Source organism: Eschrichtius robustus, chromosome 19 (assembly GCF_028021215.1).
Source record: "Eschrichtius robustus isolate mEscRob2 chromosome 19, mEscRob2.pri, whole genome shotgun sequence".
Classification (NCBI taxonomy): Eukaryota; Metazoa; Chordata; class Mammalia; order Artiodactyla; family Eschrichtiidae; genus Eschrichtius; species Eschrichtius robustus.
The window spans coordinates 57,108,423-57,124,685 of NC_090842.1; the positions used below are offsets into that span (position 1 = coordinate 57,108,423).

General features: G+C 55.1%; 3 protein-coding genes across 8 annotated transcripts in view; all 3 read right to left on the reverse strand.

The window, feature by feature from the left end:
* Positions 1–326: 326 nt before the first annotated feature.
* Positions 327–2,497, reverse strand: TTC9B (tetratricopeptide repeat domain 9B). Its single transcript, XM_068528989.1, has 3 exons — positions 2,071–2,497; positions 1,325–1,507; positions 327–436 (listed from the first exon to the last, which is right to left on the reverse strand). The coding sequence occupies exons 1-3, from the start codon at positions 2,495–2,497 to the stop codon at positions 327–329; spliced, it is 720 nt and encodes a 239-aa protein (XP_068385090.1).
* A 2,506-nt stretch (positions 2,498–5,003) lies between these two features.
* On the reverse strand, positions 5,004–9,084 carry CCNP (cyclin P). The gene is made up of 7 exons (XM_068528976.1): positions 9,001–9,084; positions 8,724–8,921; positions 7,198–7,287; positions 6,964–7,119; positions 6,217–6,375; positions 5,975–6,126; positions 5,004–5,210 (listed from the first exon to the last, which is right to left on the reverse strand). Exons 1-7 carry the CDS (start codon positions 9,004–9,006, stop codon positions 5,045–5,047), a joined length of 927 nt encoding a protein of 308 aa, XP_068385077.1. The 5' UTR covers positions 9,007–9,084; the 3' UTR covers positions 5,004–5,044.
* Positions 9,085–10,833: 1,749 nt separating this feature from the next.
* AKT2 (AKT serine/threonine kinase 2) overlaps positions 10,834–16,263 on the reverse strand; it is a 51,408-nt gene continuing 45,978 nt past the window's right edge. For 5 of the 6 annotated variants that reach the window (XM_068529351.1, XM_068529354.1, XM_068529352.1 and 2 more), the window contains one exon: positions 14,455–16,013. In XM_068529351.1, coding sequence (XP_068385452.1) covers positions 15,934–16,013 — 80 coding nt within the window. In that variant the 3' untranslated portion in view covers positions 14,455–15,933. Of the gene's footprint in view, positions 12,505–14,454; positions 16,014–16,263 lie in introns of those variants that run through there. The other variant, XM_068529356.1, reaches the window with a different exon arrangement.

Below are 16,263 nucleotides of genomic sequence, written 5' to 3' on the forward strand. Positions count from 1 at the left end.
GGGGGATTCGGCACAAAATGCAGCATTAAAGGTAACCCCTGCCCCCTACCACGCTTGGCTGTGTGTCTTTCCCTGTGCCGGGCCCTGATCCTAGATCATCCCCAGTGGGACCCCCCCCCCCACCATGCTCCCAGGCCTCTCTGGATCTCCGAGGTCCAGGGGTTGAAGGCCAGGCCCATGTCCCCGCCCAGGCCCCCGCAAGAATACCACACGGAGAGGTTATGGTCACCAGCGACAAGTGCTTTACCAGCAAACACATGAGTCAGGGGAAGTTACATGGTGAGGTGGGGGGCAGTGGGGGTAGGGACAGTCCCCCCGGGTTGGCCTCAGCCAGTAACACCCCGGGACGCAGCCCCAGCCCCACTGTCTTCCCGCTGGAGGCTGCAACGGTTCATCTTCAGCTGAGTCAGCTGGATGTAGCGCAGGACGTTGGTGTCTGCAGGGGAGGTGGGCAGGGCATTATCTGCGTGTCCTGGGGCGGCAGGTGACATCTGCACCACCTCGGCTCACACTTCATGGTCCCCGGCCTTCGGCGGCCCCCCCCACCACCACCACCACGGCTGGTAGAGCCAGAGCCCTTCTCCAAAAGCCCCAACCGAGCAAGCAGAGCAGGGCGTGTCACACGTCCACACTTCTGCATCTGCTGTGCCCTCTGCCAGGCATGCCTCTTCTCAGAGACTCCTGTCATACTTCTTACCCTCCAGTGACATCTGTAAGAATCCTGTTCTCTCCAAAGTGCTCAGCAGGAAAACGCATCGTGCCCCTGCTCCCACACCCTGTGTCAGGCACCTGCTGTGCTCCCTCTTCAGTGGCTCTTCACACAGAACTGAGTATTTTGTCTGCCGCCACCCCACCGCACACACACCCTATGACATCCCACAGGGCAAGGAACAAGCCTCCAGCTCTGCCAACCCTGCCCCTTGCCAATCTCCTGGCACTGCCAGGAAACAGGTGAATCAATAGGTGAGTGTGTGAACAGGTTAGTGAGTGAGTAGATGAATTAATTCAGGGGGAGGGGGAAATGGAGATGGGGGAGGGGGTTGTGAGTGGCCAGGGAAGTGGCTGAGTAGGTGAATAGGAAGCAGCAGGATGGGCTCGTGATGGAACAGATGAGAGGTGGTTGGGTGAATGCCAGAGGAACGATGGGTGAGTGGACACGAACGAACGGCAGGTGAGTGGATGAGGGGGTGTGCAAGGAGTAGATGGGTGGAGGCCGGACGTGAGGTAAGGGGTACAGCATTCATTGAAGCAGCTCTGCCCTGATCCTCCTGCCCTTGTTTGCTCCTCTCTAGCCCCTTTCCCTGCTCCCTCCCCGCCCCCTCACCTGTGGGTTCCCGGCTGCGGGCCTCCTGCAGGTAGCACAAAGCGCGTGCATAGTCGCCCAGGTGGTAGAAGGCAATACCGGCGCGGTAGGTCGCCTTGAAGTTGCCCTGCTGCTTCTCCAGCACCTTGAGACAGTACTCGCGCACCCGCTCGTAGTTCACCAGCTCCGACTGCAGCAGGCAGGCTGCGGGGGCACCACGACCGACACTCGCAGAGCCTGTCGACACCCCAGGCCTCACCAGACCGCGAGGAGCCTGGCCTTCAGGCTGCGGAGGACCCCTTCCCTTTCCCACGCCTGAACCCGGCCTAAGGGATTGCTCAGGCCACCGGGGGCCGCCAAGCTTCTGACCAATCAAGACAGAATCAATCTGCACCGCCGCTAGAGGGCGCGAAAAACACAGACAGGGGCTCACAGGTGCTTAGCTGGGAGGTGTCTGTAGGGGAGAGTACAAAGGGTGATCTCAGAGGTGAAGGATGGGTCCTTGAATGGCTCACGCAAGGTAGGTTTTTCTCACCTGAGGTTCGCAGGTCGCAGCCCAAAGCCCATTTCCTGCATCCCAGCTCCTCCCATTCCCTGTGGTCCCCTAGACTCCCAACCCCTCTTCCTGATCAAGTTCTGAGGTCTCCCACCACAGACCCCAGCCCTAGCCCCTTGAAGCCTCCAGCCCCCCCCAAGGCTTGACTAGTGCCTCTCACGTCCCACCCCTCTCACATATGCACCCTCTGCGCTCCCCGACGGCCCCGTACCAGTGAGAGAGTCGTAACATTCCACCTCCGTGCTCTCCACCAGGCGCCGCTGCTCCTCGCTGAGGCGGGCTGGCCCTTGGCTGGTGGCGGGCCCGGGGGCGGGGGCGGGGGCGGGGGCGGGCAGGCCTCCAGGGCGGGCCCCCTGCGCCGCCTTCAGTTGCAGCAGTGCCCGATGATACTTGCCGATGGCTTCCCGGAACTTCTTCTCTCGGTAGCAGCGCTGACCCTCCGCCTTAAACGCCACGGCGGCCCGCAGGCTGCTGTCGAGAGCCGCACCCAGGCCCCCCGACGGCTCTGGGGCAGGACTGGACCGAGCCGACCCATGGCGGGGGCTGGGGCCCGGCGGGGAAAGGGCGGGAGGCGGGCGCGGCGGAGGCTCTGGGGCAGCGCTGAGCATCAGCACCGGGGACAGCGCGCCGCGCTGCATTGTGGGAAACTCCTGCGGCCGCCGCTGCAGCTACCGCATCGCCCCCCCGCGGGGCTGGTCCCCATTCTTTCTCCGCCCCCGCACCTCCGGTACCCGACTCCGGCTGCCCCCTATGGGTCTAGAGAAACCCCTCAAGACTTCCCCACTCTCTCCTTCAAATCCCTTCTTCCCACTCCCCTTACCCTCCCAACCCTCCTGCTTGCTCTCCTCTCCCATGCCCAAAGCTCCTAAACCTTTCTAGAAGGAAAGGACAAGTCTGGGAGAAAGAGCAGGAAGATAACAACCTCGTGGAAGGCTGGTTTTCAGACCGCTAGGCATTTGGCATATTGGATAAGAACACAGGCTATGGACTCAAGCTGCCCAGATTCAAATACCTGCTTATTTTCTCACTAGTTGTATGACTTAGATAAATCACCTGAATTACCTGGAACTCTGTATCCTCATCAGTAACATGGGACTATGATAGCAACTTTGGAACCCATTCATTTATCTATGCAACAAACAAATATTCACTGATATCTTTCTGTGCCCAACTTTGGGGCTGGGTGATGCTGGGACATAGCAGGGACTGAGAGAGCCTCAGATTCTACCCTCACTGGGTCCCTAGGGAAGTGGGGAGACAGACCAATGACCAGACAGTGGCAGCCCAGAGTGGGCTAGCCTGGGAAGTACAGGCAGGGGGGTCGGGGCTGGGACGCGGGAAGCACAACAGGCTCTGACGGCCCAGAGGAGGTACCCAGCGTAGGCTGAGGTGGTGAGTGAAGACTTCCTGGAGGAGGGGAGAACTCGATGAACAAGAGAGATCTGCTTCTTGCCCTTATCGAGCTCACTGTCTGGGTAGGAAAACCAGTGGGAAAACAGTCAAGTGACAGCCCAGAGTGAGGATCACAATAATAAGAGTGTAGAGAAGGAAATACATGAAAGGCTTTCGAGAGAAAAACTGAGGGTGAATGATTGTCCTTCAACACTCCTTAGCCGCTTACTCAGTGGTGGGACCTTGGCCAAGCTCCTTGGTCTTCCTCCACCTTCCTTCTGTGTAACAGGGAGGTAACAAGTGAGCTTACTTCAGAGTAGCTGTAGGAACTGAATTATATTATGCAGGTAAAGCACAGGGCCTGGTACAGTAATGGGCAAATAACAGCCAGTGTTTCTTATCGTCCATGAGACTGTGAGATATGTGATCGTAAGTGCCTGACTCTGAGTCGTCATCCACATATAGTCGTTGAATAAATGAGTAACTATGTATTAGCACCATTACCCCCCCACACACACACCCGAGACCCTAGCTGGAGTCTCATTCCCAAGCACCAAGCCCGCATTTCCACTGTCCCCTCCCCTTCCCACTGCACATCCTTCCCCCAGAGGTCCCATGGCAGTTCCCACCCAACAGGCCCAAACCTGAACATGACACCTTTCATCCCAACTGCAGCATCTTCTTCTATATTTTATTGTACTTTGCTGAGTCTCGCCCTGATCCCCGATCCTCCAAACTTGAACACCTCAGTGGTGAAAACTTCCTCCTCTCTGCACCTCCAAACCCAGGCTTGGTTAAGGGTCTAATATTCCCGAGATTGGATTCCAGAACAGCATTGGTCACCTTTCTGCACCTCAGGCATGTTTTTGTTTTAATTAAAAACTTGGAAATCCACTGATTCATAACAATTATTTTCTGAGCACCTACCAAATGGCTAGGTGCTAGGGGCTCGGTAGAAACGGGACAACTGTACCTCACAATCCTGCTAGGATGCAATGCTAGCACATTCGCAACACCTACTAAGTGCCAGACACGGTCCTAAAGCTTTAGGTTTATGTTAACTCACGTCCTCATCACACCACCAAGAGGTCGGTACTGTATTATACCTACTGACACTGTGGCACTTCAGAGGTTAAGTAAATCATTTAGATCGCATTTAACAAACTCTTGCTATCAAAGGCCCATACTATCACAAACTGATGACCCTCACAGGTCAGTATATGTGATGTGTTAGATTTGTGCAACCGTTAAAAATATTGAATTAGTTGCCAGCATTAGAAGAGCAGAGATATTTATGGAATCACAGATTTTCAGCTTCCTTCGTGAACAAAATCTGAAAATCTGGCAACATCAAGGTAGCTAGCATTCCTCATGACTAGGACAGGCATTCTCAGTTTCTCACAGTCGCCATTGCTCCTAGCTTCTCCCCAACCCGAAGACCGAGTTTCCTTCGCTTGCGTTGCGATTTTTCTCTCAGCATCCCTATCTTAACTCCCGCAAGCGTTTGCGTTCGGGATCCCCGTTTTGTCCCGCTCAGCGGCGCTTGCGGAAGCCCGCCAGTGCCCCCTGGCGGCGGAGTCCAGAATTCTCATCGCGTCTCCCAGCAGCCATTAAGGGACTTGGTGAGAACATCCAGTCAGGTGGGTGAGAGGCCCGGGAAGTGACCAATCAAAAGCGAGAGAGGGGCCAGAATTCGACCACTGAGGATAGAGAGCGCTCGGAATAAAAAACTCTTTTATTGAAGTGGGAGACAGACGCACAAAGAGAGTCTTTTTTTGCTGGGGTCTCGGGGCTCAGGGAGGCCCGGCCGGGGGGTGGCGGAGCAGGCGGGCGGCGGCGAGGCTGGTGCCCTGGCGTTGGGGCCGCGCGTACTTGAGGAAGATGGCGGCGAGGCCGGGCGCAGGGCCTCGGAGCGCGGCGCGGACCATGCACGGCTCGACCGGGCCCAGCTCCGCCCGGCTGCGGCGGAGAGACGGAGAAACAGAGATGGGGCAGGGGTAGCGGGGAATAGGAGACGACCTGTCCTCGGAGCTTGGGGCTCGAGGCTGAGAAGACAAGCTGACTTGGGTCCCCGAGGACTTCTCAGGAGTTCTCTCGAGGTCGGACACGCGGTCCATCATCTAGAGTGACTGGAGGGCGCCGAGGAGGGGCAGACCCCCTATTCTTCCCTCAGAGCGCGGCTATGGGAGAGCCAGGACACGCGAAGAGGGAAGGACTGGGGCTAAGGATGGGCAGACAGACATCCAGCTCTACCCTAGGGCACGGGCTGAAGGAAAAGATGATTCACCCTGCCCCGCGGTGGCATGGTTAACAAGGAGCTGAGGGACTCCAGCAGCTAAAGGGACACCAATTCGTGGCCAGGAAGGGAGCTAAGGGACTCGAGGCTGGCAGACCTCTCCTTCTCAACCCTGGAACGCAGTTAGAGCATCTTCTGGGCCTGAGGAGATCCTATTTTTCACCTTGGGGCAAGGTTAAGGGCCCCCACATCTGAACAAACACCCCAGTCTCTCAGACACCCCCAGAGAAAAGCAAATGGGACCCCCCAGACGAGGCAGACACCCCATTCTCTCTCGCACCCAGCAAACAAGTCTAGCCCCACCCCAGCCCCCAGCCCCCAGCCCCCACGCACACACACCTAATTGTCTCACATTCTCTGAGACGGTAAAGACGGCGACCAAGAAGGTAGGCCCTGAAGCCACAGAGACCCTCCGCCGCGGCCATACCTGTAAAGCGCCGGCTCGGGCCCGGAACCCGCCCCGTGGAGCACCCGGTGTGCCAGGCTCAGCGCTGCAGCGGCACGGCGACCCGGCTCCCATCCTGCTGCCTCGGCCTCCAGCAGAGACAGCTCCAGGAAGTAAGTGGCAAGTAGCAACACCTGCCATTGTGGCGGGGAGCAATCAAGCCACGCCCCTTCCCGCGCAGGCCACGCCCCTAGCCGCGCAGGTCACGCCCCTGCCCCGCGCACCTGTGGGCCGCTCCGGGCCAGCGCAGCAAGCAGCCCGAGGCAAAGTAGCGGGCCCGGGTGGTGCAGCCGGAAATCCAAGCGGCTCAGGATGCGGCGCTCCGCGCACAGAAGCTCGGCCCGCGAGAAGGAGCCATCGCCCAGGAGGCAGAGGGAGGCGGGCTGGGAATTGGGGGGAAAGAGGTGGAGGAATCTTGAACCCCGGCTCGTTACTCCCTGCCCTTGAGCTCCTGGGATCGGTTCAGTCCCTGTTCTGGACCTCAGTTTCCTGGTCTGTCTGTAAAATGGGGCCATTGATTTGTTGTCTGGAAATCGTGGGAAGCAGAGGCTTCAGAGTCAGATAGACTTGCGTTCCCGAGCTCAAACCCTACCATTTACTCTCTGTGTGACATGGACATCCACTGAAGCTCTCTGAGATTCAGTTTCTTCATCCATAAAACGGAGATGTTACTCCCTACCTCACCAGGCAGTTCTGATAAGGCACTGAGTTTATGCATGTTAACTACTCAAACTACTATAACTACTCAAGACTGAGTTCAAGTCCCAGATGCTTGCCTTTGGGCAAATGTCTTCCTCTCTCTGGGCCGCAGTCTCTTCCTCTGTTAAAGGGACACACTGGTAGCCTCTACCACAGACAGACATGCTGGGATTCCAAGAGTAGGTAAAGTGCTCGCTTGGCACACAGTAGGCGTTTAATCTGTGATGCGGCGAGGAAGGGCTCCACCCTCCCAAGCCCCGCCCCGGGAGTACCTCTGGAAGCACGCACTCTTCCATTTTGCACGCCACGAACAGGCAGGCCACGCCCAGCAGCTGCAGGCGGTGTAGGCGCACTCGGCCCGCGCCTAGGTAGGAATCGAGCAGGTGCACGGCCAGGTAGAGCGTGTCCCCCGCCAGGCCCAGGTACTCCTGGGGAGAGGCGCAGGTGATCACCACGGTTCTAGGATGCTACGCAGGCCCAGCCCTTTCTCCCTCCCCATTACGTACGTGAACCTGCACTAGCCAGTCCACCACTAGCGCGCGCATCTCCGGGGTCACGGCGCGGGGCAGGGCCCTCCGGGGCAGCGCGCGGCACACCTGGGGTCGGGCAGGAACGGCCTCACTCTCCTCACCTGCGCCTCGGCTTCTCTCCCGGGCTCCAGCCCTGGGTGCAGCAATCTCCTCGCACCAGTTGGACGTCATGAGTGCCACACACAAACTGGCCTCCGACGTCCCCTCCGAATATGCTCTTCCGTGTCCCCATCTAGAACCCTGGATGCCTCACTTTCCATCTCTCCAGTCTAGCCCCCATGGCCACAGGACTTCCTGAGCATCTCCTCCTGGGTTCCCAGACTCCAATCTTAGTCACCAAGCCTCAACCCATCCTCCTCAGAGCACCCAGAGGGTCTTTCTAAACTATAAATCTGACCAAGGAACTCCCCTGCTTAAAACCCTTCCTTGGCTTTCAGTACCCTTAGGAGAAAATCCCAATTGCTCTCAGACTCTCTCAGGCCCTGCTCCAACATCACCTCTTCCCTCTCTCCCCTCACAACCCACACTCCACTACTCCAGCGTTCTTTTGGCCCTAGACTATGCCAAGCTCATTCCTACCTCAGGACCTTTGCACTTACGTACCGGCCATTCCCTCCAGCTGAAATGGTCATTCCCCACTCCTTGCATTGCTGACTTCTCGGTCATTCCAGTCTCAGCTAAAATTTCCCTGACTTTTTCTATACTTTTCCTTGCACCCCATCATCTCTATCTCATTGCTTTATTTTCTTCATAGTATTTCAGTCTGGAGATACCCTGTGTTTCCTTGAATGTTTTGTCTTTTTGCCCCACTAGACTGCTGGCACCACGAGGGCAGGGATTTCTGTTCAGATCACAGCTGTGTCTTGGTTCCTAACAGAGACCCTGACCCAGGAGAGATGCTCACAAGATGTTTGTTACATAAACACATCCCTTCGGTATTTCTCCTGGCAGTGCCTGTCTCAGACAGGTAACTGTGGACCACCGTGGCCTGTGTTTGGTTTTTGTGGCCCTTCTGAAATTATCGCCCGCATTTGTTTGTCTCCCCACAGTGAGGACAGACTATCTCATGTTGTCCATCACGGCGTCCCCAGTGCCTAGAACGTGCTCAGAAACATTTGTTAATAACTCGCTAAATAGTTGGTAAGTGAGTAAATGTGAGGGACAAGTACGAGAGGTTATGCAATACCAAAGGAGGGGCTGCAGACAGCCTGGGGAAGATGGGAAAGGGCATTCCCGGCAGTGGAAACCACACAGGTAACAGTGCGAGAAAAAAGCCAAGTTGTGGGTGGCAGTGGTGTAAAAGCTGCAAAGTCGGGTGGGAAGTGAGGTGAGAGGCTGGCGAGGTGGGAGTTAGGGAATGCTTGCTGAGTGGGCGTTGGGCAAGCGAGTCAGCTTTGGCTTCCTCTAACCCGACAGCCTCTGCTGCCCTCCAGGGATGTGGGCGGCGCCAGAGTTGCCCAAAGCCCGCTGGCCCACGAGTGTCCCGCCCCGGTCCCACTCACCATGACTTCGGCGAAGATATCCCCGGCGTACTCACGTTCTCCCTCCAGCCCCAGCGAGCTCAGAGCCTCCTCCAGCCCCGGCGGCGCGCACGGCCCAGGGGGCCTCTCCGGGCATCCTGGGGAGACCCTCCTTCCCGCGGGGACACCGTCGGGGACTGGGGTGCTCCGAGGCTTGGCATCGAGGGGGTCAGTTGGACTCTGCAAGGGAGAGGGGGTGGGGTCAGGGTCTGGAGAAAGGCCCAAGCCAGGAGGTGGGAACCTGGCTCCGGTATCTCACCAGCATCCTTCAGGCTGGAGTCAAGGGCCAAGCCGAGCTCCCGCCTCTTCCCGCTGGAGCTGAGGACCCGCGGTGGGCGCTTTAAATGCGCCGGGGCGCTTTAAATGCGGCTGGGCGCATGCGCGCTGAGCACGCTTCACCTGGGCAGGCGCACAGGCAATGGCGAATGCTACGTGGGCTCGCTCTGCACCCTCCAAACCTTCTAGGTCAGACAGCTGGATCATATCCTCTTCCTGCTACTTACTATATGACCAGACGCAGGCCCTCTGAGTCGCGCTCTCCTCAGCTATAAAGTAAGGGTTTCAAAACTTAGCCGACAGAGTTGTCCTGAGGAATTTGTAAGATGGTTTGTTAAGTGTCCAGCACAGGGATTAATACAGTAAAAGCTCAAGGCATGAGAGCTATAAAATCACATAACAAATATTAATAGAGGGCCTCTGTCCCCTGTAGTGGGTATTCAGGGATGAGCAAACCAGCTGTGGTCGCTGCCTTTACCAAGCCCACAGCCTACTGTGGAGGTGACCCGCACAAGTCACCAGCGATCGGTCTGGACTAGTGCAGCGGCCTCTTCACTGCTCTCCCTGAACCCATCCTCTACAGTCTGCTACCCACATGCAGCTGGAAATGACCCTGTGACACCTAATAAGTCAGATCACACTCTGCCTCTCTTCAGAACATTGTGGCTCCCATATCCCTCAAGTTGAAAGTCCAAGTGGCCCTATATTATCTTCCCATCCCAAACACACCTTTGAGCTCATCTCCTATCCCCCTCACTCATTCCTCTCCCATCACACTGGCCTCCTGGCTCATCCTCACCCACACCAGGCACAGTCCTACCTCAGGGCCTTTACACTGGCTATTCCCTCTGCGTGGAACCTCTTCCGTCAGAGATCCTTCATTTCCTGTAAAGTGTTTACTCAGATGTTACCTTCTCCATACAAAGTGCCATCCTAAGCATTTCCTGTTCCCATTCTTTCTATGCACTTATTCTCTTCTTAGCACTTACTGCTTTATTTATTGTCTCCCTCCTGACTAGAATGTGAACCCCACGAGGGTAGGGCTTATCTAATTTTTTGTTTGTTTTTCATTGCTGTATTCTCAGTGCCTAGAACAGGGCTTGGCACATAGTCGGTACTCAAACATTTGTTGAATGAATGAGTGAACAGGCTGTATGTAATTTTTAAATCATCTGGAAGGGCCTCTTTGAGGAGGTGATGTTGAAACTGAAACCTGTTACAGGAGGAGCCAGAAACGCAAAGAGAGGTGAGAATATTCCAGGTGGAGTGAACAGCATGAGCAAAGGCCCTGAGGTAGGAGAGCTTGCTATTTTCAGGCATTGAGAGGTCAGTGAAGCTGGAAAAGTGAGCAGAGAAGAGTGTGAGATCCCGGACCACTGGCTTTCTGTCATACTTAAAATAAAACAAACTCCTTACCTTCAGCACAAGGTCCTTTTGGCACATTGTTACCTCTCTAAACTCATTTCCTTCTACTCTCCCCATTCCTCAGTCCTTTTGAAATACTCTGTCTTCTTTATGTTCCCCGAACACATCAGACACCTGCCTGCCTCAGGACCTTTGCACTTGCTGTTCCCCCTTGCCTGAACCCCTGATGAGAACCTGGATATTCATATGCTCAGAGTATCTCTACACAGTACAGGCAGACCTCAGAGACAGTGCAGGTTTGGTTCCAGACCACCCCCATAAAGCAAATATCACAATAAAGTGAGTCACACAATTTTTTTTGGTTTCCCAGTGCGTATAAAAGTTGTGTACACTATACTGTAGTCTATTAAGTGTGCAATAGTATTATGTCTAAAGAAACAATGCGCATACCTTAATTTTAAAATGCTTTATTGAAAAAAAATCACACACACACACAAAACAACAAAAGAAAAACAAAAAACACGCTAACCATCATCTGACAATACAGGGTTGCCACAAACCTTCAATTTGTAAAACATGTAGTTATCTGCCAAGTGCAATAAAGCAAAGCACAATAAAATGAGATATGCCTGTACGAAATAACTACAAAGGGAAAGTAGTAACTTTACAGAGGAGAAATCTTGACAGACGCCACCTTAACCAAGGAATCCAAGTCATCACCAGGAAAAGGACAGATCACCTCATGTGCCTCCTGATAGGATGCACTGATGGGGGCATCTCATTTCGGGGAATTCCTTTCAAAAATAGCTTACATATAACCACAAGGAAACATCAGGCAACAAACTCTGATTGAGGAGCATTCTGCAAAATAACGGCCCTGTAAGCTTCAAACCAGACAACTGAATACAACGTGTGAGCCTGGACTGAGTCATTAGCCAGGACTTTTCTTTCGTATTCGGGGACATTAATGTGACTATTAGTAAAATCTGATCAAGGTCCAAGAGAAAAGCATTGTATCAATATTAACTTCCTGACCTTGATAATTGGACCTTGATTATGTAAGAGAATGTTCTTGTTTTGGGACAGATACATAAATATCGGGGGGGGGGGGGTGGATAAAGTCAGTGTAGGATATCACGGAGAACCTGCGTGAAGGGTAGATGAAAAATTTTCGTACTTTTTAAAAATAAATTTTGGAGATTTATGGAAAGTTGCAGAGATGACAGAGTTCCCACATACCCAGACCCAGTTTCCCCTATTAACACTTTAGTGTGGTCTTGTCACAATTTAATGAACCAATAGGGACATAGTATTATTCAAGTCCACGCACTATTCAGATTTCCTGACTTTTTACCTAATGTCTTCTCTGTCCCAGGACCCCATTCAGGACACATTACGTTTAGTCTTCACGTTTCCTAAGGCTTCTCTTGGCTGTGACAGCTTCTCAGGCTCTCCTTGTTTTGAACAACCTTGACAGTTCTGAGAACCAGTGGTCGGGTCTTGTGCAGAACATCCCTCAGCTGGACTCTTCCTGATGCGTGTTTTCTCTTTATTAGACTGAGGGTGTTTCAGAAAGACCCCAGAGGTAAAGTATCATCTAATCCTATAGGAGGTACACATTGCCGACACGATTCACCACTTGACGTTGACCTTGACCACCTGCCTGATGCAGCTCCACTTTCTCCACTAACAGTTGCCTTCCCCCCTTTCCATACTGTACTCTTTGGAAGCAAGTCACTTTGCAGTCCATACCAAAGGAGTGGGGGCCATGTTTCCCCTCTTTGAAGGCAGACTATTTACAGATATCTGGAATTCTGTAGAGAGATGTCTGTTCTCACCATTTGTCATTTATATCAGCACAGACTCATTTATTTTACCCCTTGGGTAAAACCCAATACTATGCTAATTATTGTTGCTCAAATTGCTTTCAGCTGTGGCCACTGGGGGCTCTTTCCCATTGGCTCCTGTGTCCCTTCAATGCCCCGTCAGTGAGGGTTTGGTTTGGTTCTAGTAGGTCCTTATTTTCGGGCACAAGATGCTCGGGTTCATCTTGTACATTTTCTGCTCCAGTCCTAGAATCACTGTGGTACTCTTTTTTAAAGTTTCAAAGTTTTCAACGAGTCTGCAATTATTTCAAAATTAAAGTTAAAAATATGTGAATCGCTACACTTTTGGGGAAAGCTATCTGGCATGTATTAAAATACAGCAACTCTAGAATGTAGGCCACAAAAATTTAAAAAGCACAAGCGCGATAAGATGGATTGTTACACTGTCAAAGGTTTATTACAGTACTGCTGGTAGCAGCAAACAAACTGGAAACCAAGTAAATTCTTGTCGACGGGGGGCAGCTGAATCAGTTGAGGCACATCCAACCCAAGAAAGCAGAGAAAGCTCGTGAAGCAGCTGGAGGCATGACAAGTGTCCACGAGGAGTCCCCCAAATGCAGAAAAGTGGCTCAGAGAGGAGGATCTCGTTTCTACCAACGACCCAGCAAGCCTACTGATGTACATATGCCGGCAGGAGGGGGGAGGGGTAAGATGCAGCAGTACAGAGCCCAGCAGCTTGACGACCTCAGCTGGGAGGAAAGTGTTATGCAGACAGAGGGACAGCCTTTCACGGCACTGTGTCCACTGGCACAGGGGTAACATGAGGACCAGAATGACCGCTCAAGGCCTGGGGGTGGTTTTGAGTTTCCTCCTCCTCCTTTCACAAAACTCGTGAAACTGTCTAAATGCACGTGACAAAAGACAGATCTATTCAAAATTTAATTTCCCTAATTGGTAAAATTTATTAAAACACTCCCCTCTAAAACTCCCTATTTGGGAAAAGTTCTCCTACCGAAATAAGAAGCACCACTACATCTACGGATACACATTCAACTGAGGGCAGCAACTGAGGAACCCGGGGGAGGCCTCCGCGGGCTGTTAAGACACCACTAACTGGCTGAGGTAGATGCGGGGCTGGACCCACACGAAGGTCTGAGTGACAGTGTGGTGGGACGAGGAACTCTAGCACCAGGCACCTCCAGGGGCTGGACAAGAGGGAAGAGTAAAAGGCTTTTCTTTTTTCATTAATTTTTATTGGAGTATAGTTGCTTTTAAAAGGCTTTTCTTTATAAGCCTCTCTGACGTTTATCATATGACCACCAGGACATACTTTTGTAACTCAATTCATAATAAAGTCCATATGAAGTTAGAAAACAAAAAATATTCCTTGAGTCTTGGTTGTAGCATCTGACTTTTCCTCTACCCCCATTTACAATCTCAAAGGCTCCGTGTGTGTAAAGGCCTACACCTTCGGGCAAAATCTGACATTAAATTCACCTGTGCCAGGGCTCCGCAGGGGCAGCCCTGGCCCTGGGGTCTGAGAGGAGTGACTCAAGCATGGTAACTCCAGGATTAAAGGGACAGGTGCCAGAGGGGTCCCAGAGCTGTGAAGGCTGTAACCCAACCCGAGGTGCTCCCAGCCGACTGCCACCACACATCCCACTGATCCGCCAAGGGTTGTGCGTCAGAATTGGGGGCCATAGGTAAGATGGGGCGAGCAGGCAGTGCCCCCTTCCAGGGCTCAAGGGCCACAGGAAATGAGTCCTCTCCCTCCCACGCCCACTCTAGGGCCCAGCGACACCTCGCACCCCTTCCACCCCCATCTCTCCACCCCACCTCTTTCTGCCTCAGCAGCTTCCAAGGGACTGCAACGGTCTCTGTCCACTGTACCCCCCGCCCAGGCGCCTTCCCCCAACTCTTCGGCAGCTTCCCCCCCAGCGGTCCCCACCCTCCACCCTGAGCTTGAGCACACCTCACCCCCTCCTCGTGGCTCAACAGGCCCCGTGACCAGAAGGACGGGAGCAGGAGGCAGCTGATGCCCGGGGCCAGACTCTGGAAGCAAGGAAAGGCCCAGGGTGGTGGGCCCCAGGCTGAAATGAGTGTCTTTATTGCTTGTACCGTACAAACACGAGGGATGGGGACAGGCCGGTGGGGAGGAGGGAGAACTGTCAGGTGAACGACAAACACACACAGACAGGAAAAGTCAGAACCCACCCACCCCAACCAACCCCCCCCCCACCCCGCCCCAGAATGTCTCTCTGTGACCTGCCTACAGAAGGTGGGCTGGGGTGATCAAAACCACAGAAACTAAATCCCAAACCCCAGAGATGCTGGGGGGGGAACAGGGCAGGGGGGACAGGGCAACAAGTGGACCTCAGGTGTGGCTCCCCTGCTAGGCTAGCACCCCTCCCCCTCGGGTTGAAATGCTTGAGCCAGGGGCGGGGCCCGAGCCCACACACACCACGCACACTCGAGGCCGGGACTCGCTTGCCCTCGCACACACATACCCAACACACATGCACACACACACACCCCACGTGCATCTGCATCCCAGATGCACAGGCACGCCCGCAGACACACACAGCCTGAGGCACGCACGTTGATTGCCCAGAGCACTGACACGTTCACCTTAAGGCTGCAGAACGTGGGGCCCGGAGAGCGGGAAGGAGTGAGGTGGCCTGGAGCCTCCCTTCGCAGAGGCCCCTACCTCGGTTCGTACCAGACACCCAGCCCCACCCCCTCTTCGACCCAAGTCCACCGGGCCCAATACTGTCTCGGTGCGAGATGTGTAACAGCCGAGGCTGGCGCCCCTCCGCCCCAGGCAGAGAGAAGGGGGACATCCCGGCCCCCATCCTCAGAAGGGGCTGGGGCCAGGCCCGGGCTCCAGCAGGAGGTAAGGCCGGCTGAAGGAAGCCCTGGTAAGGCACGGGGCTGTTGGGTGGGGAAGCCAGCCCCCAGATGCTCCTCCTGCCTCATCCCCAGGGTCAGGAGAGCAGCTTAGGGGATGGGGGAAGACAGGGCCAGGAGGCAGCGCCCATCCCCTGGGCCCCCTCCTGGTTCCCCACAGGGTAGAGCAGGCCCCCTCCCCACGAGGGAGCCCTGAACCCCCAGTCCTGCATGCGGCTTCCAAAGGCCCTCGCCTACTCCCGCACCCCCGACCCCTGGACATTATTGCTTTTCCGCCCCCATGGGAGAAGGGGGCTGGACTGCCCCACGCCAGGCCACTCCGAGCCTAACGACAGGGCAAGGAAGGCAGCACCAGGGCGCTGTCCACCGGGCGGCCCACCAGAAGGCAGCCTCTGACAGAAGCAGCAACCCAGAGGCAGGGCTGCCTGTGGGCGCCCCAGCCAGAAATTCAGGTAGGCCCCACGGCTCCATGCTTCGCCCCTCACTGGGGCTTTATGTTGATTAAAAACCGGCATCTCTCCAACTGCCCAAAGGCCTGGTCCTGGGGCAGGCAGTGGAGAGTCTCCCAAATCCTGGCCTGGGCACAAAGGTGAGGGCAGGACAGGATCCTGTAGGCAGGGCCACTAGGACCGCTGAGGTGAGTTTGGCAGAGGGCTGAAGAAAAAACTGGAAATGGGGGTCAGGAGGTGAGGGATGGGGACACAAACAAAAAAGGCAAAATAAAAAGTTTTAAAAAAAGCCCCCCGGTGGCGATGGCAGCCGCGCGTGCGTCCCGTGGCGGCGGCGGCGGCGGCGGCGGGCAGCGCTGCTCGCTCCGCTCACTCTCGGATGCTGGCCGAATAGGAGAACTGGGGGAAGTGGGTCCGCTGGTCCAGTTCGAGTGAGCCCAGGCTGTCATCTGCGGGGTCGGTGGAGGTGGATTGGGGAGAACCGGCCTGCAGAGGGCCCGGGCACCCCACCCAGCCCCAGGAAGGGCTGCAGCCAGACCACAGTGCAAGCCCCAGCTGGCGCGCTGTCCCCGAGAACGAGAACGGGGACCACCGGACCGAGGCTCAGGGGCTTCCTCGCAGACCCAGCCTCTCGGCCACAGCTCCACCCCAGGCCAGAGCCCTGGCCCACGGGCCCCACAGCCTGCTCACTCAGCCTCC